At 51.3% G+C, this 26,378-nt stretch overlaps 1 protein-coding gene across 4 annotated transcripts in view; it reads right to left on the minus strand.

Moving 5' to 3' along the window:
• The window catches only part of ACSL1 (acyl-CoA synthetase long chain family member 1), a 58,517-nt gene extending 32,572 nt beyond the window's left edge, over positions 1–25,945 (minus strand). For 2 of the 4 annotated variants that reach the window (XM_070408174.1, XM_070408172.1), the window contains exons 1-2: positions 25,845–25,945; positions 5,738–5,964 (exon numbers count right to left, since the gene is read on the minus strand). In XM_070408174.1, the coding sequence (XP_070264275.1) occupies positions 5,738–5,935 (198 nt within the window). In that variant the 5' untranslated portion in view covers positions 5,936–5,964; positions 25,845–25,945. Of the gene's footprint in view, positions 1–5,737; positions 5,965–10,650; positions 10,750–25,844 lie in introns of those variants that run through there. The other 2 variants (XM_070408175.1, XM_070408173.1) reach the window with 2 other exon arrangements.
• Between the last annotated feature and the right edge of the window lie 433 nt (positions 25,946–26,378).

Consider the following 26,378-nt stretch of genomic DNA (forward strand, 5'->3'; position numbering starts at 1 on the left):
TCTTAGGTGACCCCTGTGAAAGGGTCGTTTGACCCCCAAAGGGGTCTCGACCCACAGGTTGAGAACTGCAGCTCTACAGACAGGCACACACCTCCTTTTCCATCCAAGGACTCTTCAGTGAGGCCCCCGGCTCCTAGTTCTCATCCCAGCAGCACCAGATCCCCGAAAGGTCACACTAGGGCCTTGAAGGGCCAGCCCACAGTGACCCCCCGCTTCACACTTCCTGAATGACAGTGGGCAGGACATGAAAAGCATACCTGTGGTGAGCTGTAAATCCACAGGATAGCCCTGAACCCTCAGATCCACTACTTCCGCTCAGCATCTAACCAGCTCACTTCCTGAGATCCCTTGGACCCAAGCGAGCACAGAGAAGGCAGGACCATCACATGCCGATCCCACTGGCGTTGCCATCTGATGCAGGAGAGGGGCAGGCGAGTGTGTGTTTACTGAGCGCCTGCTGCAGGCCAGCCAATTTGCAGAGGAGAAAACAGACCCAGAGGGGGGCTGTCTTGCCTCGGTCCAACATCCAAAACGTGGGGGAGCCAAGCTTCAAGCCCAGCTCCTCGGCCGCCTGGTAAGTTACGAGACTTGTCTGCGCTTCACAAGCAGGTTCAAACGGCCTTGCATTGGTCCTCTCATCTTTGAGAGCCAGGCCCCGGCCACCACTGCCTGCCGGGGTGATTGGTTCCTCACTGCCTTCCCCAAATCCCCCTAGCCTTTGCACTTTGCATTCTCAAGCTCCCACTGTCTCCATCAGAGGATTCCCTTAAGGGATGGGGAGGCTGGCAGTATTAACAAACTGGTTCTATGCTGCTACACACACCTCAGAAGGGAACACAGTACCCCCACCCTGTGAAAGGGGAGAAAGTTTAGAGCCACAAAGTCCAATCCCCCCCCTCCCACAAACACACACTGTCCCAGCACCACAAGCCGGTCCGGGCCCCTCCATACACCTGCCATTTAGAATGTGTGAGGCGTCCCTCGCTCTTGAAGCGAAGGCTGCAGGGGCCAGAGCCCAGCGCGGTGCTTTGCGGCCTGTGAGAGGCTGGTGTGACCCGGGATCTGTGTCCAGAGGCTGGGAATGCCTACGTCCGTCGTTTTCCACTTGGCACACGTTGAGCCTGCTTCGGGGAGGCTATTTTTAAACTTAAGTAAGCATTACAGCCCTAGCCAGTTTGGCTCAGTGGATAGAGCGTCGGCCTGTAGACTGAAGGGTCCCAGGTTCAATTCCGGTCAAGGGCATGTACTTGGCTGCAGGCTCCTCCCCAACCTTGGCCCTGGTCAGGGCTCATGCAGGAGGCAATCAATCAATATGTTTCTCTCACATCGATGCTTCTCTCTCTTTTACTCTCTCTAAAAATCAATGGAAAAATATATCCGGGTGGCAGGGGGATTAACAAAAAAACAAACCAGCCTTCCAGCCCACATTACGGCCCACATGCTCCCTGCTGGACGAAGCCGGGAAGTGGCATCATTTCTACAGAATGACATGTGCTTTCAGACCCGCGTCACCGTATTCCCATACAGTGACCTGGGGCTTTTCTTCCCGGTAAAAGGAACCCAGGATGTTTTTTTCTAAAACAATCCCCCTCCCTGCTTGGCATTCCTGAAGGCAGCTACTTGGTACTTCTGTGGCCTGGTCATGGCACCCAGCTCAGAAACTCCTCCCCCAGCTCCCTGTACTGCCCCCCCCCCCCCCTCATAGCCCATCCACCCAAGGCCGCTTCCCATGACCAGCGAACCCTCTACCACCGCATTCGAAAACACTAGTCGCTTTAAAGTTAGTGGACAAGTCCAACAACACATGGAAACCTAGTTGTTTCCTATAATGTGAGTTTAGTAAGAAAAAGTAAGTTAGCCAGGTTTCCATAGTTATTAAAAAGCCCAAGGTTTTAGAAAAGGTGCAAAAGTTACCCACCGGTATAAAAGTGCTGATGGCTGCACACTCCCAGAATAACACATCTAAGCAAAACCCCCTCTAAATACTCTCTCTCCAGTCCCCCGGCCCCCGGCCCGCCTTGTTGAGGGTGTAGGATGAGGAGAAGGCGGAAGCTCTTGGGATCAGCTCTGGCTGCTGCGCCCAGGTTGGACAGCTGTGTCCCTCCCCGTCCTCACCCCCATTCCTGACAGTTTCTGATGGATGTCCCACTGTGTGCAGAATCCCAGACCCCATTTCTGACCTAACCTGCCCCCCCTTCCTCCTCTCATTTCCATCACCACCTTCAGATCCATTTTCAGAAGAGCCTGCTCCTAGGATCAAGAGCTCTAGCCACTGACCCTTCAAATTTATCTAGAAAGACCCAAATTTTCCTTCTTGTCCTTAGTTATCGCCCCCTCCAGCCACAGGTACAATACATAACTTTACTGTAACAAAGGCAGCACGATTGAGCTGTGCACCTGCCACGGACTGGCTGGTACAACTCCACCTCCTTGGACGGTTGTTTTCTCATGTGCACAATGTGAGGGCTGAACGAGGAGACCTTTACAGAAGAAACTGGCATTTACTGAACACTTACTGGGGGCCAGGGACACCCTCTGCATATCTCCACACGGTCCTCTTACCAACGTGCTGGAGGGAAGGCACTGGCACCCCGACTCCCAGATGAGGAACCTGAAGGTCAGGAAAGGCGGGAGCACTTGCCCAAGGCTGCCTGGTCCCAGCAGAGCAGCGGTCCGGCCTCGGCCACATCTTTCTGCCCCTGGTCCCTTCCAGCTCCAACATGCTCTCCCATGTCCCTACTGCAGCCACCGTGGGCTGTGCCCTGACCAGTCCCTCATGGTTTCCAGTCACTCCAGTGAAGATCATCTTCACTGGGGGGCATGGGGACCACAATCCCAGAGAACAGACTGAGACCAGCGAAAACTGGGAAATTCCCATGATCCCTTGGGAAAGTGATTGGGGGGAAAACAGACAGACACGAGTATAAAAATTTGCTTCTAGCGTCTGCTCAAAGTCATGGAGCAGCAGTAGCAAACTCCCTTCGCAAGACGGACTCCTTCCCTGACCCGGGGAAAGGCCAGCCCTCGCCTCCCTGCTGCAGGCTGGGGAGCTGCCGGTGCAGGCGGGGGGACACAGCTCTCCAAACAGGATGCTGAGCAGACCACGCTCACAAATTTAAAAAAGACATTGGGTTGCCTGGCTGGTGTGGCTCAGTGGCTGAGTGTTGACGTAGGACCCAGGAGGTCACGATTTGATTCCCAGTCAGGGCACATGCCCAGGTTGCGGGCTCCATCCCCAGTGGGGGGCGTGCAGGAGGCAGCCGATCAATGATTCTCTCTCATCATTGATGTTTCTCTCTCTCCCTCTCCCTTCCTCTCTGAAATCAATAAAAATCTATTTAAAAAAAAAAAAAAGACACTGGATTCTGTTGCTAGCACCCGATTCCCTGTCCAGTCTACAGTTTATGTCTTTATCGCCTTCCTGCACAGGTGCAGAGCGTGAGCGCTAACGTCCTCTTTACGAGCCAGATTTGTGAAAGGAAATTTCTCAAGCTGTGACTTATAAAAGACCTCAGTGCTGCGGCTTTAAGAGTGTAGCTGAGAAACAACCAGTGTGGGCAGGGATGAGATGCAGCCAAACCAAAAAGAGCAGATTCTCCTCATTTTCATATCCAGTAGAGTTTATGGGGAGAGGAGGGTGAAAACCGCGTATGTGAAATGGGAAGGGGGGGTGAGCGTGGGGATTGGCACAGGGTGCTCGCTTGTTTTCCAAGTAGGAGCGAAGCGACATTTTCATCGGGCGACCAGCCCCTGCCAGATACACAAGCTCCTGATTAATACTTAATGGAATGAATTAAGTTCCTCTTTCTGCCACAGAAGTCCGTATGATGAGTGCGCTCTAGACAAGCATTTATAACTACGAAGTATCACCCAAGGCTAGTCTCAAATCCAAAATTTTAAGATCTTCTTTTAGAAATGCAAAGCAAATTTTGTAAACCCAAGACCTACAAATTCTGAAAATCTGAGCTAAATCCATTTCTAAGAAAAATCAGGAAGTCTATATATACCTGGTAGTGAAATTACAGATTCTAATTTTCTTTGTGCTTATCTGTAGTTTTAAACTGGTCTACAGAGAAAATGTATGAGTATTTTAGTAAGACTCAGTGACTTCATGCTAAGCTGGAACTTAAAAATCACACTGTAAGTGCCTCCACAATTTCTCATACAAGAAATAAGAAGTAGGCACTTTTTACAGTTACTGCTAAATTATAAACATCTTTTTAAAAATATATATTTTTATTGATTTCAGAGAGAAAACGAGAGGGAGAGAAAGATAGAAACATCAATGATAAGAGAAAATCATTGATGGGCTGCCTCCTGCACGCCCCCCACTGGGGATCGAGCCCACAACCCAGGCATGTGCCCTGACCGGGAATTAACCTTGACCTCCTGGTTTGTAGGTCAACGCTCAGCCACTGAGCCATGCCGGCCGGGCTAAATTATAAACATCTTAAATCTGCACTTGCCAAGTCCTCTTCTCATAGTGAGGGCAACACTGCCAGGAGACATCAGGTCCTCTGCCGGGAGAGAAAGATTTCCCCAACCCTCACTCATATCTGTTAGAAAATACTAGATTCTACTCATCATTGGTAGATGATTAGCTGAGGTGAAATATGAAGCTGACCTTCTACACAGACATAAAGTATCTTAAAGCCATCTTTCCTCAGCAGTTCACTGCTTCTATTTTTACATTTCGACATGAATAAAACTGGCGTATCTTTTATACCTTTTAGGAGTTTCACATTAATGAATCCAAGAAATTGTCTAAAAGAACTAAAATCTTCTAAGTACCAAGAAGCTATATTTAGAAGGGCACACTCTCCCTCCCCCACACGCCTGCCCGCCGGGAGGGAGGCCTTTCACCCACATCTGAGAGCAGGAGTGAGGCAATTGGCGTTTTACAACACTGTTTTTCATATAAGTCGAAAGCAATGCGCACTGGACATGCACTCGGAGTGGGGCAGGAAAAGGAAGGAGGACAGCGTAGAGAGCAGGGCAAGAGTCACCCGCTGAGCACGTGGCTCCTGTCCCCACGTTTCTACTGACCAGGGGAAGGTTCAGAGGCAGGAGCAGAGCCTGGGAAGGACGGGGGGAGGCATTTCGATTTCCTCGGCCATCCCACCATTCAGCCCGCGTTGCATTGCGAGGGCACGCTCTGCTCCGGTGTATTTTCCTAACAATGACAGCATGACCTTTCGTTGCCCGAGGGATATGCAGCCATGGCACTCAGCAGCGCAACCCCCGGCGCCCCCGAGTGTCCTGTCGTAGCTCTGTAGCCGCGTTATTCTGGCAAGTTCTATTTGAAATCCCAGAGTCCCTTTCAATGGCTGGGGGATGTGTTCTAACTTTCAGATACAGCACAAGCGAAATCCTTCGGTCTGACATGCGTTTGACAACCCTCTTCTCTGCTGGAACATAAGGCCTGGAGAGCTGGGGCTCGGCCTGTCCCTCCTGTCGCAGAATCTTGGGGCGACCGCAGTGCCAGTGCAAGGGAGAGGCTCGGGGACTTCTGGAATGAGCCCCTGCGTGACGATGGGCAGACCCCCAGCCAACACCACCTCATCTGTCCCTCTGCCCGACACTCTGGCCTCCACCTCCATTTACAATCATCGGCAAACTTCTGTTTGTTGGGTCCATCTTCCCTTACAAAGCGCTCCGCAAGCAATCACGTCTGACAGGCGTGGCTCATCTGGGAAAAGGCAGGGGAAACCCACAGGCAGGCCAGCCGTCTACTTACCGCCACCTCCACCGACTGCATGGCGAGGTCACATGGCGGCTTCAGGGCCCTGGGCCGCGTGGCGTACCAGAAAGTGGTGAGTGCAGCGAACGCGCCGAAGCCCATGAGCGTGTTGGTGGGAAGCGTGCGAACGTACTGTCGGAAGTCAGCCAGCTCTGGCATCCGAAAATACCGGAACAGCTCGTGGGCCTGCATCATCCTGTGCCGGTGGTGCCCTACGCTGACTTCTGTTGGGAGAGAAAAACGCCATGTTCATTCCAGGGAGGACTCCTGCAGATCCCAGAGCCAACACCAGACCCGACGGTCCCAGCCTCACGGCCCAGGTCTTCTCCTGGCTGCGTGATTCCAGTTTTGTAAAGATCCCGTTAGGAAGCATTTTACTTCTATCAGCCTGTATCAAGTTTTCATTAATCACATTTAAAAATGTTTACACACAGAGAATTCCTGCCACAAAATACTCAGCTAAGTGGCATAAGTTACCATCTTCTTCCCCAACAGTATCCTCTGTTCTCCTCCACCTCCTCACACAGAGCCAACTGCCACCAGCACAGCGAATGGACAGAGTGAAGAGGCACAAACACGCCCAAACCACCCAGGGCCGTCGGTTTTCACTTTTCCCACAGCAGCTCCCAACTGATCAACAGACCCATCCAATGTCAATGTGTGTCTCCCCTCCCACTCCTCTGCACCAAGAAAGCAACAGCAGAAGTAGGTGCATGGGAAACAATGCCTGGCTATTCTGATAAGATAATTTCCTTTATATTCCTCAACGCGTAGTATGGCTAAAACATAACAAACCAGTGTGCACAAACTATACACCAACCACCACACACGTGGAGAGAGATGATAGCGTAGTTTTGGAGAAAACATATAGAATAGTATTTAAGGTCCCAGATTCCAGAACCAAATCCTGCCTCCCCAGCTCATTAGCTGTGTGATTTGGGACGAATGACTTCACCTCTCTGCGCCTCAGTTTCCTCATGTAGAAATGGAGATGGAAAATATAACCTACCTCGGAGGGCTTTTATAAGGACTAAATAATTCACATAGAACGTAGAATGGTACGAGGCACCAGAAAGTGCTCAATGAATGGGAGGCATCATTATTTCCTCTACCAATACTCCGTGATTAGTCCTGTGTGCAGAACAGTAAGGTACAGAGGTAATAAAAGTTTACAAACAAAATTTAGAAGCCAAAATTAGATGAATAACTCAAAGCATATTAAAGCCCCAAATTGCATGTTATAGATAATTTACATATACATCAGTATAAAAAATGTGAAGTACAGGTAGTATAGAAGAATAATTCTCATTAGAAAGTTATTGATGAATTACTGCTCTGCAGTATGTTTGGCAGTAAAGGAAAGGTAATAACAGTAAATGACCTGAAAGAGTTTTCTCGAAAATTTCCTGGCAGTCCACTAAGTGTTCATTTAGCTCGAAGTTCAGGTATTTGTGAGCGTCTTGTTCTATGTTCTTTTAAACAGACTGAAAATAATCCTCTTTTTTCAAATATAGAAGTCCTCTTTTAATTTCAGTCTGTACCACTGCATTCTTTTCTTTACAGCATAGCTGCAAATCAAGTGTTTTCACTGGCCACTGATACTACAGGGGCCAATAGAATGTATCTGTTCAGCTCATGCAATCTTGTGCTATAACAGCTCTGTGTAGGTGTAAGCACATATGTACACACACGTATGTACACACACACACACACACACACACACTGGAAATTTCAAGCTCTGACATGACAACAGAGAATGAACAGATAAGCAAATTTCTTCAGGTCAGAATTCTGGAGAGAAAACACCAGTACTTACAAAACCACTCACCATCTGTGCCACCAACAGCTGAGTGCAGGTGACACACCACTGCAGAGACAGAAAAGGCGGCGGGGTGGGGGTGGGGCCGGGCAGAGGAGCTCAGCCTCATGCTTACCCGCCTGCCAAGGTCTCTCGGGGCATGAGTCACATGCCGAGTCCTGTGCTGCTGCCCACTGGGCTAAAGGTAACTAGCAGACAAAATCCATACTTGACTTCCCAGGAGAAGAGGGGTGAAGGATGGCCAATGAGAAGCTGGGAGCAGAGTCACCCCACTGCTCCACCCATGGGCAGGGACCGGCATCAGTCAGTGTCACTGCCAGTGCCAGCTCTGAAAACAGACATTGTTTTCTTTCTGCTCAGCTTCCCAATAGGAAGAGACAATGGGCATATTTTGAAAAGCCACTGAAATGATCAGATGTTGGGTGGTATGTTGAACCAACACAAGACAGACCAGGAAAGAAACAGACGGTCAACATATACTCGCAGCACATTTTATTCTAGATGAATTCATAGGAATTAAACTACTCCAGTCCTTGAACATATCTGAGCCTCCAGTGTGTACCAGGCATGTGCTGGGAGCTGGAGGACAGTGCTAAAGACAGGGCCGGGTGCTCCGTGGGCCAATCAGCTGGCGGGGGGGAGGGGGGGATACAGTACAAAATTAATATCTACAAGGTGTGATGGGTGTTACCACCATTGACATCCAGTGATCAGGCTAGGCCTCTCTGAGGGAGATGCTTACAGGAGACTTTGAGGCTAAGCAGACAAATTGAGTCGGTCCTCTTGGCACTGAGCTGTCCGACTTCATATAGTACTGCAATTCTACGAATGCAAAGCAACCTTCCGCAGTTAACGTGCACACACCTGCCTTCCCCTCTGATCGACCCACCTCCTACTTGTCTCCGTTACCTGCCTCAGCACTGTAAGTTGAATGGGAGTCACCCACCCCTCACCCAACACCCTTGCCTTTCCCCGAAGTAATTTCAATACAACCTAGATCGTGTGAATGTACAGGGACTGTCCTACAGCAGGGGTGGGGAACCTATTTTCTGCCAAGGCCCATGTGGATATTTATAACATCATTCGAGGGCCATACAAACTTGTCAACTCCAAAATTAGCCTGTTATAGTCAAACACTAACTCACCCCCAAGGCCTTGGCAGGGCCAGACCCAATGATTTCTTGGGCCTTATACGGTCCTCAGGCAGGACATTCCCCACCCGTTCTACAGAATCACATCCCCGTGTGAAAATATTAAATAACTCCCTCACAAACAAGTACAGTCCTAAACGGGTAGTTTTTTTTTCTGTTGTAAGCATTGGCAATAGCCAAGCTGCAAACAGCATCAAACTAAGAATGAAAGGAGTCTATTTTTAGAAACGTCTAGGAAAGAAAGCTTTTTTAAAACTTCAGGAAAGTACAGTAGCACTCGTGCAAAAGCATTTTATTGGATACTGACCTGTAACGCTGAGGGCTTAACGCCAGCTAAATGCTTATCTTTGGTGACAGAGACAAGCTGCAGTTCCCTCCATGCCTCCTCGCTGCCAATCAGTAACCAGCTGCGAACCAGCCACACCGAACAAACTGGTTAATGCTGTGGGTAGGAAACTTCAGCCCATGCAATGCAGGACTAAGCCAAGACCTCAGTTAGATCCGTGGAAAGAACCAAGAGCATTTTCAATCTTTCCCCATCTATTTAACTGCTGTGAGGAAAAGGTACTTGGGATTGTTAGAAATGGAGGCAGACCTACATTCAAAGAAAATGAGCCACAATAATTGCCTTCAAATGCTGTGGGTCAGCGGTTCCCAACCTTGGCTGCACATTAGAATCACCTGGGGATCTTTTTAAAATCCTGATTTCTGGGCCTCATCCTCCGGAAATTCTGTTTCTCTGTTACTAATGATGAGGCCCAGAAATCAGGATTTTAAAAAGATCCCCAGGTTATTCTAATGTGCAGCCAAGGTTGAGAACCACTGCTGTAGGTGAACATGCTTTAGGACCGTCTCAATCAACAACTGGTCTCGAAGAAGTATTAAGACTCATGAACTTGCCAAGCTATGGTTAAAACTCAGAATTAGTTCTTACTCCAAATGCTGTTCTGGTTGGAATCTTTTAAAAAATTCTTTCAAAAGCAGATCTGCATGCCATCATCTTGGGAAGTGTACAGCCCAGGCAGATGATCCTGCTGTTGTCGCTAAGAAGACAACTCAGTTGGCTTAAAGGCTTATGCAGACAGTAGCCAGTATTTCTCGGCTGGAACACAGGAGACTTCCTCTCCAAACCCACAAAAAAAGGATTTGCTCAGTTTGATTTTCCTATGAAGAAGCTGGAGTCTAAAACCACAGACTGACTGGGAACGTGGCAAGGGTCAGGGAAACCTGGCAGAAGCCCAGTCAGTGCAGAGCACAGCGCGCAGGCCACCCTTAAATAGACCCGAGAGAAGCAGACGCACGGGGCAGGGAGCAGAAGTGGCTGCATGGCCGGCGGAGAGCAGGAAGCCTGCTTCCCAGCTGCCCAGACTTGGAGAAAGGCAGCTAATGACATAATGAGCATCGATCTCGTGTTCAGAAAGCGTTCACATCCGGTGTCTCAGCTGAACACCAAATACAAAATGATGATGGGGAGATCAAGGCTGGAGACTTAGAAAGCTTCCTCCAGGTGTCTCCCAAGATCAGGACACCAATCTGACCCTAAATCCGTGCCTTTCCTCCACATGGACAATTCTGACCCTCTGGAGGGGCCGCTGGCCCTTACCACTAAGAACCACCACACACTTCCTTGCATGTGGGCTCACCATCCCCTTCAGCCCACCCAGGTTAGGGACCTGCAGGAGCAGGTGGCTTCCAAGGGCCTACCAGCACTCACTCCCGGTATCAGAACTGGCATCTGAAGTCCACCCAACTCTCCCCTCCTTACGTCACCACTAGCCTTTACCCCTCACCCGACCTCTGAGCATGTGGGTTCCAGGTCCACTGTGCACAAAGTGGTCCAGGCCAGAGGTGACCCACAAGGGCATCATTCTCTAAGGACACAGGGACACACAGGGACACGCACACACACAGCTCCTGCAATTCTGCAAACTCATACTTACATGAGCATTGTATGTTCTTCCTGCCATGTACAAACCAAAAAACCGGGTGGTTTGGGTGTTTGTCTCCTTCTGAAGCCTCTCAAGCTTTCGTCCAGCTGAGTACTAGTGGTTTGAAAGAAAACTTCACTTGGAATGAAGCCCTCAAACAAACCCACATAAGTAGCACCCTTGCCCCGGTGGCAGCCAATGGAGAAATCCTGACATCTTTGCTGAAAACAGCAAGCCAAGCTGGCAAGATGCTGCCATTCCTTGCTCCACCTCCTCCCCTGGCACAATAGGCCATTTACAGAGGCTAAAAGCGCCCCCTTTGTCCTGCACTGGCCGGGCACAGCTCAGCCTCGGGAGGAACAAGAGAGCGGCAGCCAGACTGCGTGCTGTTCTTTCAATGCGCCACTCCAAACCGTCGGATCCGTGCTCCTTAGCCCTGGCTGGCAAATTACCTAGAGCTAGATTTGCTTAAGCCATCCCCCCTTGCACCAGAAGAGCCGTCGGCTCTCCCTGGAGAGAGGGAGGTGCAGACGCCGAGAGGCCAGAGGCCACCAGTGAGAAGGGACAGCAGAGGCCGCTGCCCCGCCCCATCCCAGACAGGAATTCCCGAGCATGGACACAGGGTGCTGCCCTGGGACCACCTCCTCACCTGAGCCTGAGAAGGGCAAGGCCACCTGGGGGACCTGGGATCCCAGGGACAGTGAGCAGGCATTCACAGGGGACTAGGGACTCCCACCCACTGCCCCGAGCGCTCTTCCAAGTACAGTAACCCTCCAACCCACTGAGTTTTCAGTGCAGCAATTCTATGGCTCCCCAAGTCCATTTCCAAGAATATTTTTATAAGAAGAAACAGAGCAGGGATGCTGTTTTCAGAAACCCCATGTATTAAACTACTCGAGTCAAGTTGAACATGTCTACACTAACACACTCCCTGCCTATCTCCCCAAAAGTTATCAGAAAGAGCGAGACACAACGCTTTTAAGAGCAAGGATAAGGCTAGACCAAATTTAACCAGAAAGATTAGGGCCATACCTCACCCATTCATGTTGGCCACAGGCCACAAATAAATAACCAAAATAGATTCCAAATATAGGGTGTCCAACTTGAGCAGATAAACTGCTAGGGATTAGATGAAATGGTCAGATGTCTACGTAAAATAGTTTCTGTACTCATTAAGCTACAGATATATTTAAGTCACATGACAATACCAATTATTTTAGAAGTATTTCCTTTTTCCTATTCACATTTCATTACTACAGTTTTTTATTCAAATTCTTTGAACATGCTTCTTCAGATAGGGTTTTCGGCCTCGCTGAGGCCACCTTGGAGGGTGGACAGTTTTCTGTGGCCTCTCTCCACATTTCTCTCTCTCTTTCCCTTAAGTTGTCTAAGCATTTTTGAAGTCACACATGTGGCTGCCACTGAAAAAGTCTCCCAAGTCACAAGAACACAGTTGTATAATGTTAGGACAGTTATAAAACGTGTCCTATGGGGGCATATTCATAGCACTGAACCACATGCTTTATTGCCTTTTAAACTGGTATCTAAGAGATTTTGACAATAATACCCGACAGTTGCCTTTGTAAAGTCAGACCCCCAGAAATGATTAGCCAGCTGGTATTAAACTGCTGTGCCTTAGAAAAAGTAAAATTCGGTTAGCTGGCCTTTACGAGAACTCAAGACTAGGACTGGAGACCTCCCTGGTGGGGTTGTCACTACCTTCAATTCAAAGTCCAGGAACCGGCGCCCAGAAGCTCAATGTCCTGCCCCAGCACCATGCAAGAACAGGAACCAGGAACGGAGCCCAGGTCTCAAACCAAAGCCAAGGGACCTTGAGAGGCAAGTGCGCAACCCAGGCAATTGGCGGTTCAAATCCAGACAGAGGTGGGAGGCGACACACAGGACGGCCAAAAGCCACGGGACACAGTGATAAAAGGCAGGATGAGCACCAGGTCCAGCAAGAGACAAAGGGACACACAACACGTGGAAGATGTATACCATGGAATATTATTCAGCCTTAAAAAGCAGGAAATTCTGATACCTGCTACAACATGGCTTACCCTTGAAAACGTAATGCTAAGTGAAAGACGCCAGACACAGAAAGACAAATGTTACATGATTCCACTTCTATGAGGGACCTCATAGAATGTAGGCACGTTCATAGAGATAGGACTATCAGGGGTGGGAGAGGGGTAGTTTCTGTTTGGGATGATGAAAAATTCTGGAGCCAGAAAGTGGTAATTGTTATACAACAGTGGGAATGTACTTAATGCCGCTGAATTGTACACTTAAAATGGTTAAATTGACAAATTTTATGTTACGCATATTTTATCACAATAACATTTTTTTAATCAGTTAAAACAACAACAACAACACACCAGGCCCTGTCCAGGTGGCTGTTGGTTGGAGTATCATCCCAGGCATCAAAAGGCTGTGGGTTCAATTCCTGGGTAGGGCATATACCTAGGGTGCAGGTATGTGCCCTGGTTTGATTCCTCCTGGTCAGGGAGCATATGGGAGGCAATTGATTGATGTTTCTCTCTCACATCCATGTTTTTCCCTCTCTCTCTCTTCCCCTCTTTCTCTCTCTCTAAAAATCAATAAAAAAACATATCCTCAAGCGAGGATTAAAAAGAAACACACACACACACACCAGGATTTGGTAACTAAATGGATATAAATGGAAAACAGATGAAATCGGAGGGCTAAATTTTTGAGCCTGGGAGAACGCGGGGAGCAGCGAAGAGGCGGGGAGGGTCGACTAGCAGGAGGGAGTTCCATCCTCTATGCCTGAGGAGAAGGTGCATCCTCTCCCCTGGTTCTCTGGGCGAGCCGGCCAAGGCCCCGCCTCACCACGGCCATGGAGGCAGGGTCACGGGTGCACACTACCTCCACTCCCCTCCCAACTCCCGCCCCCCTCAACGCCCACCACAGACTTCCCTGCGCCTCCCTGCGCCCTGCACTCCCCACTACCACCTCCACCTTCCGTGTCTCCTGTCCTGCTGGACAGGCCCACATCCTCCCCAAACAGGCCAGAGGCCACTTTCTGTAATCACTTCCTACAGGCCCCGGGCCAGAGCGCCCAGTCCTTCCTCACTGAGGAGTACTCCGGCCCTGAGTGGCCCTTCGCTCCTAGGAAGATGCCTCTCTGCCCCCGGGGCCAGCGCCCTGTCTTCATATGCCCTTGGTGCTCATCACAGTGCCTCGCCCAGACAGGTCTTCAGAAACATTTCCTGAGTCATGAACGACCCTCTGTGATTCTGACCCACTCTCCACTGTAAGCCCGGGAGGAGATATGTATAGAGCAGAGTCTTCAAAGAGGACGGGGAATTCAAAGCATCCCCCAACCCCAGCCTGCTCCTCCGCACCCCTCGCAGCTGCGGGGGTCCACAGGCTGGAGGGAGTGAAGCAGCTCCAGGTGATGTGGACAGAAAAAAGGTTCAAGCCACCGACTGAAAGTCCACGTGAAGACAGCGTCTTTCAATGGGGGAGGGGGCCATCTGCAATACTTTTAGTAAATTTTAAATACTTAAAGATAAACTTTAAAAAATAGTGTCTTGCCTTCTTCCCATTATTTCTCAAATAACCCAAGTCATCCAAGGACAAGGGGCCTCTCTTCTTAGATGTTTAGACATACATTCAGACCTCCGACTGCAGATTACTTTTTAAACAAAACACGCCTGCCCACAGGGAAGGGAACAGAGTGGACAAATACCTTTCTGAAGTGGAACGGCAAATGCCAGAAGAAGGGCGCCAGCCCAGAGCCCGACACCAGGGCTGCCCCCAGCTTCTGGGAGCGAGTTTTCTATGTCAGAAGAGAGACTCCTCTAAACCAGACGAAGAGCCAGGAGCTGGGTAAAGGCAGGACTCTAGGGATGCCGAGGGCTGGGGTGGCACTCAGAGATGTAAGGAATGCTGAGGACAGGACCTGCCCAACATTCTCCAGGGGGAAAAACCCAACCACATGGTTCTCCTGCTTCTCTCTTCAACACAGACATGAGGGCCTGCCCTGGACATCCACTTGGGGAGATGGTAATTATAGTCAGGACACGCCTAATGAGACAGCACGGAGCAGCCTGTGCGGGACAGCAGGTTAATTTTACTGCTAAGGAGCTAAATTTCACTGCCATGGTGAGGCGGTGCCCTGGCCAGCTTGCCCAGAGAACCGGGGGAGAGGATGGAATTCCTTCCTTCCTGCCCACCCTCCCCTCCTCGTCACTGCTCCACGGCATTCTCCTAGGCTCAAAAATGTAGCCCTCCAATCTCATCTATTTTTTCCATTTATATCCATTTAGTTACCAAATCCTGGGGTGTGTGTGTCTTTTCAATCCTCAACTGAGGACATGTTTTTTATTGATTCTTAGAGAGGGTCCCACTCAAGAAAATTCCGAAGAGAAACGAGATGTTTCCACTGGTCCTTAACCACTGATTTACTACTGTTAAGCGATTACTGTACATATGTCGGGACAAGGCAGGATGAGGCTGGTAAGAGCTGGCGAGGGGAGCAGGTGTGGGCCAGCAGGCGGCCTCGGGCAGCCGGCTCTGCTCCAACGGGGACGAGAGACCTGCTGGTTAGGCTGACCCCACCCTCTGCGAGAACAAGGCGCCGAGGCTCCTGCAGGTGCAGCTGCTCACCCGCACCTGGACCAAGGAGGCGTGGCATTTCAGTTGGCATGTGGCACAGGAAGAGCCCAATCACACCTGCAGGTCTGCATGTTAAAGAAGCTGACACCAACGCTGGGAGTTGTTGGGCAACACAAGCAGAGCCTGTTATGATAATAGCTGGAGACGCAGAGAAAAGTCCTGCTCCGCTGACAAGCCAGAGGCAGAGATGACCTTCCTGGCCTGCGGGAAACCAAAGCCGACCCGAATACAAGAGGCTCTGGTGAGAGAAGGGAGGACCACTTCACAGGGAAGGGGCAGGCGTCCTTTCCCAGTGGCCAGCGCTGGGCCTGGAGGCAGGACTCTTCTCCACTGAGAGGAGTGGGCCCGTTTGTTTGAGAAGCTGCACCCACAGAAGGCACCTAAGTCTGGGGTCCATCGGATGCTTTGTCCAAAGCGGCTCACTTCCAGTGGTGAATATAGAGACAGCACGGAAAGATGGAAAGAACGGTAGAGTCAAATGCAAAACATTCGATTTGTGTCGTAGGAGCTGGCAGTAACCACGATGGGCTACAAAATCCTGGGTCAGCTTCGCCGCTGCTGCCTGTGCGGGCCTCGGGGAGAGACAGACAGGCGTGGGCGCTGAGGGAAGCGGTGCCCCTCCTTCGCCAATGCCAAGGGGCACCTCGAGGACGATGCTGGAGAAGGCGGAGGATGGCCAGGAGCCCTGGCCCAGGATCCCTCCTACACCCAGCACCCGCAGGCGACTGCAGGGCACGTAGGGAAAACCATCAATGTTAAAAAGCATCAATTCTAGGTGGTGGGCACGTGGTACCTGCTTTATGATTTTATTATTCTTTGAACTTTGCTATATCTTTACAAATAAGATAAAGACGCTCTAACTGGGTCAGTCCATTTCTTCTGGTACTTACGTATTGGCCACCTGCTCAGAAAGGGCTCCGGGCGGCAACCTGTCCTGGCAGAGGATGCAGGAGGAGTCGGCCCCACCCAGCAAGTACACATCCAGCTCTCACCATCTGCCCTGTGCTGGGCCCCGGTGCAGCCACCGACCTGCTATGTGGGCAACTTCCACCCAAGGGTCCCACGGCAAAGAAACACACAGGAGAATACTCTGAAACCACAGGGGAATAAAACCTCTCCTAGGGAGTCCCTCGCAGGCAGGAGGCCATCAGCATGAGGACACAGCACTTGCAGGGCCCTCTGCCTTCAGTGAGGACAAAGACACCGTGAGGACTGAAGGAGCCGCCAGGATGCAGAGGCAGGGAGGGCTGGCCGCAGAGCCAGGTGGGACCCGGCAGGCCAGATGGAAACCGGCAGGGACAGGTGCGGGTGCGGGGAGCAAAGAGGAGGCCGCAGGGCAGGGGGTCAGGAACAATTGTGTCCTGAACCAGAGGCCAAGGACACCCTGCCTCTCTCCCAGGACAGCACCCTGTCCACAGGCTATGACGCAGCTGGGAGCAGGAGGCTGGCCACAGGCAGCCGCGGGTCATTCACGGAGTCCTCAGGTCCCTGCCCAGGCGAGGCCAGTGAGGGAGGCAGAGAAGAGACCCAGGCCTTAGGGCTGGAAGAAGTCGCCACGATCAGATATCAGTGACCTGGGTAAGGAGGCTGAGGGGACACAGGTTGGGTAGGGTTACTTACACCTCTTAAAATAGACCGTGGTTTCAGAGGGCCTGGACAACTAGAGAGAGGGCTCGGCACAACAGGGCAGGTGGGAGGCAGGACACAGAGACAGACCTGTCGCCGGAGAGGGGACCGCGAGCTCCGCTCTTCAGCAGGGAAGCACCGTGACCCTCAGAAGCAGAGGCGAATGGAACCCACAGAGTATCTCAGGCTGCGCGTGGTGCCTCGGGACCCAGCAGAGCCTGGACAGATGACCTCTAACTCCCACAGCCCTGCCCAGGCCCTCGGTGGTGCTGCAGGAGGGATGTGAGGCAGAGGAAAGGTTAGCCAGGGTTTAGCTCATTGTATGAGGAGGGATGAGGGAGGTGCTGGTGACAACCACGGGACACGAGCTAGAGTTACACCAAGCGTTCAGGTAACTAACTATAAGACGACGGGACTGGCCCCAGGGGGAGTTAACACAACACAAATCTACTAAGCGGACAGCATTATAGAATAATAGGCCAGTGTTTGCTTAAAGGAGGGAAAGAAGGAAAAAGAGATTGTCCGGTCTGGCTATTACCTACTTGGGTGACACTAGTTTGAGTCTCCTTTCCTTTATGTTTTGGTTAAACTTTTATTACGGAAATTTCCAAATCTATTCAAAAGTAGCCAGAGCAGTATAATAAGCCACCACGCACCCATGCCCTCAGCTTTAATAATGATCAACATTTTGCCCTAGCCGGTTTGGCTCAGTGGATAGAGTGTCGGCCTGCAGACTGAAGGGTCCCGGGTTTGATTTCGGTCAAGGGCACATGCCTGTGTTGAGGCCTCGATCCCCAGTAGAAGGCATGCAGGAGGCAGCGGATCAATGATTCTCTCTCATCACTGATGTTTCTATTTCTCCCTCTCCCTCCATGAAATCAATAAAAAATATATATTAAAAAAAAGATGAACATTTTGCTAATATTATTTCATTTGATCCATTTTTAAAAGGATTTTAAGGCAAATCCCAAACATCCTATCATTACCTCTGAGGCCGGTCCAGCTCCAGGCTCCCACAGCCTGAGTGCGCACCTGCGCGGGGAGCAGGTCGGACCAGAGCACACACCACCTCCCGCCAGCTGCGTGAAGGTATAAAGCAAGAAAGCCAACTTAAATATTGACTTAGCGTGGCCAACCAGCATGGCATTTAATTGTCATGTGAGAAAAAGGTCCATGTACTCAAATTGCAAATTTATATTATGTTCCCAATCTATGTCAACACCGAAAAAACAACCATGTCCTAATGAGGCTTCTACATTGTCGAGTTTTGGGTCCAAAAGCAAAGCGCACTCTGGATTTCACCTGACTCACCCAAGGTCAGAGACCAGGAGAACAAGGCTCACAGCCTCGTTTCACAAAGCCCTTCACTGACAAACTGAGTCTTCTCCTTGGAAAAACGGTAGAGAAGGAGGTAATTTTCTGATTCCCTAACCTTTTGACAATGCACCCAAAGCAATAAGTAAAATGCATCCCTAATATATAAGTGCATTTACATATAAACTATGTACACATATTTCTATAAAATATAACTTTAAAAAGAAAGCTAAAAAATAAGGATCGACAGAAATCCTAGTACATCCACCCTGCACTCGAATGGATGGTCTACCCCCACCCACCGGGGGCACACACACCCCACTGTGGGGACGGCCCCCCATCTCCTGAGCAGTACCTGCAACCTCTCTGATCACTTGTCTCTGGCAGCTCCCAACCATGGGCACAATGAACAGAACTGCTAACTGGGCCGGGAGCAGCGCCTGCCAAGGCCTGCAAACAGGCTTTCCATCCGGGAGGGAGACAAAGCTATTCGGCATCGCCCCACGATGGAGGGCAGAGTGCAGGACACTGTCTGCGACTGTCACCTGCCCAAGTGGCCTGCGGCTGCTCTGGAGGAAGGAGAATCGTGGCCCTGGGGCCACAGCAGCCTCATCTGAGGAGGCATGTCCTGGGGACCCCACAGCAGCAGCTCCTGCCTCAGGGCTGAGCACTGTTGAACTGCCTGAACGCTAAAGAGGCCCTGGCCTCGGTGGCATTCGTCTCTGACTCATGTCAGCAGAGAAGAACACACTGGCACTGTCCTCAGAGTCTAGCCTGTTTCTGGGCGGCTCAGCCACACCCTCTGGATCTTGGTGCCATCCTCAGTGAGGTGGTTGATTGGACTGCTCGACAGGCAAGGTCCCTGCCAGCTCCTCACCAGGCCATCTGGGAAGCCGAGAGAGGCACAATGTGGGTAATTGTCCTACAGGAAGAACGAACAGCTGTGGAGGCCCGGAAACAAGGTGTGATTCTAAGTAGGAATACCAGGTCAACGAAGACTACAGTACAGATATGTAAGATTATCGAGAACTTGACACTGATCTTCCCCCCCCCTGCCCCCCCCCCCCCCCCCCCCCACACACACACATCCTGCAAAGCCCACACCACCTGCGGCTCCAGCAGTACTGAAAGAGATGCCTGCAGTGCCACCATGGAAGCACAGGCTCTGCTCTGGAGACCTAAGCTTTGCCCGGCATTGCCATATACAAACAGGAACATTTAAATGTACATTTTTGCCAGCGACCCTTCCATGGGACATCGGCCACCAGAATGTTTCCAGGTCTCAAGCAACCAGCAGCCGGTACTGAGCACTCACCGACATTAAGGCCCTATGTTACATGCTGCTGAAGGCCGAGGCCCGGTCGCCCCCTGGGACCTAGACCATGAGGAGGAGGAGCCGGAGCCTGGAGGGTGGCTGGGCATTTAACTGGGGAAGCAAGATATGCACCCCTGGAAAGTCAAATGCAGGACAGAGGGAGGGGGGCTGCTCACACACGGAATAACAGCACAGCCAGGCCCCCACCAACGGGGAGAACGGCCAGTGCCCAGATCAGGGTGCAGGAGACCCTCTCGGGCCAGGCACGAACCACCCCCTGCCTCAAACCCCTCTCCTCCGTTTCTGAATTCGGGCTGCGGCCATTTTCTAACCAGTCTGGGAGTATTTCAACACTGTCGCCGCTGTGCTTGCTGGTGCACCCCGGCTGAATGTCAGCCTAGGGGTCCAGGGAGTGACCTGGAGTCTGAGGACAGTGAGTGGCTCCAGGCAAGTGCCTCTGAGGAGCAGGGCCATGAGGAACGAGGGGAGGGTGAGGAACGTCCCTGCTGACAGGTCGAGGTGGGCATGCAGGGCCCGGGAGGCCCTTCCAGGACACAGGAAGGCTGGGGGAGGGGAATAGTCCCCCCAGGGGTGCAGTCTAGGGGTGCAGAGGCCTTGGCTGGCCTTGTTATGGAGACTCCATGCTCCAAAGGCCCCAGGAGGTGGTGGTTTGGGAAGCAAGGGAAACAGCAGGTTGGAACTAGACTCTAGAACACGGGTGGGCAAACTTTTTGACTTGAGGGCCACAATGGGTTCTTAAACTGGACCGGAGGGCCGGAACAAAAGCATGGATGGAGTGTTTGTGTGAACTAATATAAATTCAAAGTAAACATCATTACATAAAAGGGTACGGTCTTTTTTTTTTTTTAGTTTTATTCATTTCAAACGGGCCGGATCCGGCCCGCGGGCCGTAGTTTGCCCACGGCTGCTCTAGAAGCCCTGACTGCCAAGCTCATTGAAGACGTGGGCCTCACAGGAGCCCTGGACGGCGCTGGGCAGAGGGGGAAAAGGCATCCCCCTCCCCCGTTCTTAAACGGAGGGCCTTTGCTAGAGGTGACAGACTCTGGCCGAGGACGGCGAGTTAGAGTCAGCAGAACCTGCTGACTGACTGGATGTAGGGGCACAAAGAAAGATAACGCCAAGGCCCAGCCAGACCTCAGACCGACCCCGGGCTCAGGAACACACTCCACTGTGTCATGCCCGAGGGGATACGGCTGTGTCAGATGGGCTAAGGCGCCCGGCCCTGCGCCAGTGGCGGCGTCAGCCGAGGGAGTCGGGCTGTCCTGAGAGCCTTGTGTCTGTGTGGTCTGGGACTCCCAGCCCCTGGCCCCTCCAACCATCGAAGCCCGGCCTTTACTCATTTTATACATTGAGGTTACGCTTAAAATTGTACTGGGGAAAAGCAGCCATACCACCGTGCCTTCAAACTCTGGAAATTCCCAATTCTAGTCTCTCGTCTATTAAACGTTTTCAGCATGATTTAGAACTTGCCGAGAAAGTCTGTTTCTGGTAAAATAAATAAATAAGTAAGTAAAATAAAATAAAATACCCCAAGGGATGCAGCAGAAAGCAATCCCATGTGCCATGGTGCGGCCAATCTCCTACGTTAAGTGAGCGACGCTCCTCTGTCCCTGCTAAGCCGGGGTCCCTGTTCCCACCTCTCATGCTCTCCTTCCGCACATGATGCATTAATCACCATTCTCCACTGTTCTCCAGCCTTACAGGACCACCTTCCAGAGCAGGCCGAGCCCTCTGCTCTTTAATTCCCCAGAAAGTAAACAGTGTGTAGCAGATCTTAGCACTCACAGAACCAAGCTGAGTCAACCTCTGTTGTGGTTTACAACCTCTGCTCGTGGTCCAAGACCGAGTGCAAATGAGACAGGAAAAATCAAGGAGCAGCGACACCGAGGCAGCAGCCCCGTCCTCAGCCTCGCCACCTGCTGGCTCACCTGGAAGAACCAAGCAATTAGGAGCTCTGGCCCTGAAGCCGGACAGCCGAGTTCAACCCGGGTTGGGTGACTTCGCCTCTGCACCTGTTCCTTTACCTTCTGTGAACGATGGGTAAGAGCAGGACCCACCAGCAGGGCTGAGTCCCTGAGTGAGCACCTCTGAGGCCTTGCGAACAGTGCCTGGTACCGTTTGTGTTATCATCACCTACCCTGTCCCGGGCTGCCCATGCTCGGCCTGCGGCCACCATGGCGGTCAACTGAGGGAGAAACCAGTTCCTGCAGCAACTTTCCCTTTCTGGTTAATAAAATAAAGAACGTACTCAGGGCATATCAGCCTTATGTCTTAGGGACATGGCTCCCTCAACAAACCCGAGGGCAACGTTCCAGGACTGTGCCAGTGGGCAGAGAATACGTGTGTCAGAAACCCCTCCCGGGATGAGGAAACGGTGCAAAAGGCAATTCCCATGATGCCCTCACTTCTTTCCGCTCATCCTTCCAAACCATGAAATCTCTATTTTAACAGCTTTTGACTAGAACACATGAACCCCAAAGTACACTACAACCATTCATGAATAAAAATAATTTTCAAAACACTGTCAATTTCAACAGCTTTAAAGCAGAATGTGCCAATTTCTAAAAGATATATTAAAACATGAAAAAAAAATATTCACAGTATACTTTAGGCCAGTGGTTCTCAACCTTCTGGCCCTTTAAATACAGTTCCTCATGTTGTGACCCAACCATAAAATTATTTTCGTTGCTACTTCATAACTGTAATGTTGCTACTGTTATGAATCGTAATGTAAATATCTGATATGCAGGATGGTCTTAGGCGACCCCTGTGAAAGGGTCGTTAGACCGCCAAAGAGGTCGCGACCCACAGGTTGAGAACGGCTGCTTTAGGCCATTAAAATTAAATTATCAAAAATTTTATCTTCAACATAAAATATATGTCTAAAATTTTAAAAATATATTTAGAGAAACAAAAAGGAAATACACAGAAATGTGAATAGCATTGAATCTCTTTAAGGCCTTCATTTTATAGTTCCCCAATTTTCTATAAGAAGCATAGATTCCTATGGTAATATAAGTATGTAATATAAAGTTGTATGTTATGTATAGCTTTTCTGAGGCAAATGGTTTTGATTTAGATATTGGAGAGCTTTTGCATTTTTATTTAAAACGTGAAGACCGGCAACTAATTCATGAAGAGCATTAGCCCGGATACCTAGACTGAGCCACCGGTTTTGAAATCTTAGATTCTGGAGATAAGACGTGTGCCTCCTGCCAAATGTCTTCTGGGGAGGCAGGCAGCACAGGGGAGTGGAGTCCTCACCCACAGAAGTCTGTCCCAGGAACATGTCACCCATCCCTCCTGCCAGCAGCGCCACAGGGAACGCTCCATCACATTTCTCCCCTCCACATTCCACAAAGGCCACACCACATGGAGTACTGTGCCGTCTCCAACACACTCAAGAACTTCTAAGTGTCAGGATGCAGAGAAGCAGAGAAATGACCGTCACTAAGATTTTCTGATAGTTTTCTCGTGCCACGATGGTACGAGCAGTTGTTTCAAAGTAGGTGTCACCTTGGCCTTACACAACCCAAACTTTATGAGTTGGCATTCAGCATGTTGGGTAAGGAATGGCAGATACAATGACAATCTCAGGGTCGTGGCCACAAACACTGATACAATTGCCTCTACTTACAGTTCATCAAGTCCAGCTTCTGCTTCAGGGCTGGTATTTCGTTAAAAGCTCTCAGAAGCCCCTCAAGTACTAGAATGCTGAAACTCCACTACCAGCAGCTTCGGATCAGCTCTGTCTGCTGAGACCTGGTCTCCAGGCGTGAGTGTTAAAGTGACCCTATGTGTTTGTCCGACCACCAGTGGGACTGCAACGTTTAGTAAAAACTCTGGCACCTTCAATCTACCACCTGACTAACCACAGCCTGTCAGGGAGTAAGGCTTGAATGGCCTTAGGATACAGTTTTGAGTTGCCTTAAAAAAAAACACCAACCATGTTCTTTTGTATTTTGTAACACAGTTCTCTAATTCATGGCATCATCCAAGGGAGACCATTCCTAAAACATTGTTAATGCATTCTAACTTAACAGAATTTGGTTAGAAGAGACAGTAAATGCAAAAGAACAGTGGACAAAATTATCCATTTCTCTAAGGTTCTACAAATTACTCCTATTCCTATAATCTTGCTCTTTCCAGAAAAGTGAAATGTGAAGGGAGAGAGATGGGGAAATTCCCAGCTGTAATGACAAAACCATGTGATCTTTCCCCAAGCCCTCCTCAAACACACAGACGTTTTCCACAAGACAGCAACATCAAAATGAGAGCCAGCACCGGTTTGGCTCAGTGGATAGAGCGTCGGCCTGCGGACTGAAAGGTCCCAGGTTCGATTCCGGTCAAGGGCATGTACCTTGGTTGCGGGCACATCCCCAGTAGGACATGTGCAGGAGGCAGCTGATCGATGTTTCTCTCTCATCAATGTTTCTAATTCTCTATCCCTCTCTGTAAAAAATCAATTAAAAAAAAATATATATATATATATATATAAAATGAGAGCTGTGGCAAGACCTGGGCCTTCACCATGACACTGTGGCCAGCTGGTTCACTTTCAGTTATTCCAAGCTTCATCCAAAAGAAGGCACAGCCATGGAAACTCTGCCTGTATGGTATAACTAGACGCCTGTCCCGCTGCATATGTCATGACTATCTATCAATTAAATGCCAAAATCTAAAAAGCCAAGGGATTGCTCTTTAGTCGGCTGCCTGTAATAATAATAAAAACAGGCATTAATAGAGACAGGAAGAAAATATACCAAAATACTTATAACTGAGGGGGAAGGGTGATTTTCTTTTTTAAAAAGTCTTTCCTGTTTACAGTAGGTGCAGAAAATAGAGGTCTGTAGTATATGGTCTATAATAAATCTATATTATTTTAAGGGAGGGAGGTGAGGTGTGCTGCTTTTAAGGATTATTTTTTTTTTCTAATCCAGAATTTTAGTTCCTGAAAGACTTTAGTCTCATGCACATTAGTCTTTTCACAAATGAGGAGCCAAGATTTAGGCTGGGAAGGGCCTCTTCCAGCTGAGTCAGGACAAGACAACCACAGGAATGGGAAGGGCAGCGGGGTTCCTTTAAAAGCACCCCCTTCTCAAGCACACCCAAAGCAGACTGTCAACTCCAACCTGAAGTTTCAGCCACTCTAACCGGCCACCTCCACCTGCAAATGCAGAATCAACCAGAAGACTGGCTTTGTGTTTAGAAATAATTGTTTACACTGGGAAAACAGAGGTGGAATCTGTGTCAGAAACGGTGAGATTTAACCAGCTTCTCTCCTGCTAAGCAAAGGTCCGTGAATAATAGGAAGGGTATTATTGACAGCGGGGGGGGGGGGGGGGCGGCACTTGGGATAGTTCTGCCCCCAAAGGACCGAAAAGTCTCAACTTTACAAGACAAAGGGCACTTGGACAATTGTCTCAATTAAGCGCCATAACCTTGAAAGTGAGTGAGTGGGTGGGAAGGGGTTTGCGATGGCACCCGATTACCCCGCACCTGTCTCTAGGTTTTGGCACTGTGCACGCAAGTCATCCATCAGCTCTCTCCGGCTACGATGCCGTGTAGTAGATATTATCTCCGCTTGTTAATTAAGAAAAAGAAAAAAGAAAAAAAAAAGCCAGACTCCTTAAATCAATGACCCCCCCCCCCCCCCCCGGGCTCGGGCAGAAGCTACGGCCACTCCTCCGAGACACCGAGGGTTCTGCACATGGCAACCGGCTGCGGGTGCTGCGTGTGCCCCTCCGCGGGCGCTCCTCGCGGGGCATCGGCCGCGGCAGGAGCGGCGCGCAGTCGGGCTCCGGCTGCGATGCTTCCCTGCGCGGCCGGAGGGCATCTCGGAAGCCGGGCCGCGGGTGCAGGAGGGACGGCGTGGCCGAGAGACCACGATACCTGCCTCTCGGGACCCAGCCCTGGCGTCTGAAGCTCAGGCGGGTCCAGGCCTGGCCGGTCCCCGCCGCCGCACCAACCAGGGGCCGGACCCGCCGCGCACGTCACCGGACCCCACGGTGAACCAGCGCCTCGCCCGTGCGAGCATCCCCGCCTCAGGCACCGGCGGCGGCTCCGGCGGCACCGAGGCCTCCGCCGCTGCGGGCAGGGCAGCCGCCGGGCAGAGGCCATAAAAGCGGAACGTCCCGACGAACCGAGCCGCGCTGCTCACGCGCCTCCGCTGCGGCCGCCGTCACTCGGGCTCGGGCCGGCGGGGCAGCCTCCAGCCCGGCACCTCCGCGGAGCCCGCGGGCACCGCAGCGGGACGCACGCAGCTCCCGGCGGCGGGCGCACTCACCTCCTCGGCTGGCCCGGCCGCTGCGCCGCCGGCTGTCACCGCAGACCACTGGCTGCCCCGCGCCTGCTCCGGATGCTATTTAAAGGCGCCGCCGTCACCCCTGCGCGCGGACTGCGCACCAGCCTCTGCTGCCGCGGGGGCGGGCTGCTGCTGCTGCGCGAGCCGCGCCCGCCCCGCCCTGGCCCCGCCCACCAGACCCCGCCCCCGCCCCGCCCCGCCGCGCTCCCACCCAGGCCCCGCCCCCCGCGTGCCGGCTTTCCCACGCAGGCGCGCGTGTGTCGCGCAGGCGGCCGGCGTGCGGCCGGCGAGCGGGTGCGGGGAAGGGGCGGGCGGGTGCGCTCGCGTCCCCTGGACGTGCCTGGTTTCGTAAGGAATCCGAGGAAGGGCAAAGGGTGAGCTGCGGTGCCTCAGCGCAGGAGCCCCGCCAGCTCGGGGGTCTGCTGTCCGCGGGCCCTGGAGGGGTGACTTCTGCAGAAGGGGCCCTGACAGCCCCAGCGCTTTCCTTTCCTATTTTCTTTGGCACCCACGTGCACG

The sequence above is a fragment of the Myotis yumanensis genome, unplaced genomic scaffold, assembly GCF_028538775.1.
Source record: "Myotis yumanensis isolate MYYU_CA2020_CCGP unplaced genomic scaffold, mMyoYum1.0.hap1 SCAF_3, whole genome shotgun sequence".
Classification (NCBI taxonomy): domain Eukaryota; kingdom Metazoa; phylum Chordata; class Mammalia; order Chiroptera; family Vespertilionidae; genus Myotis; species Myotis yumanensis.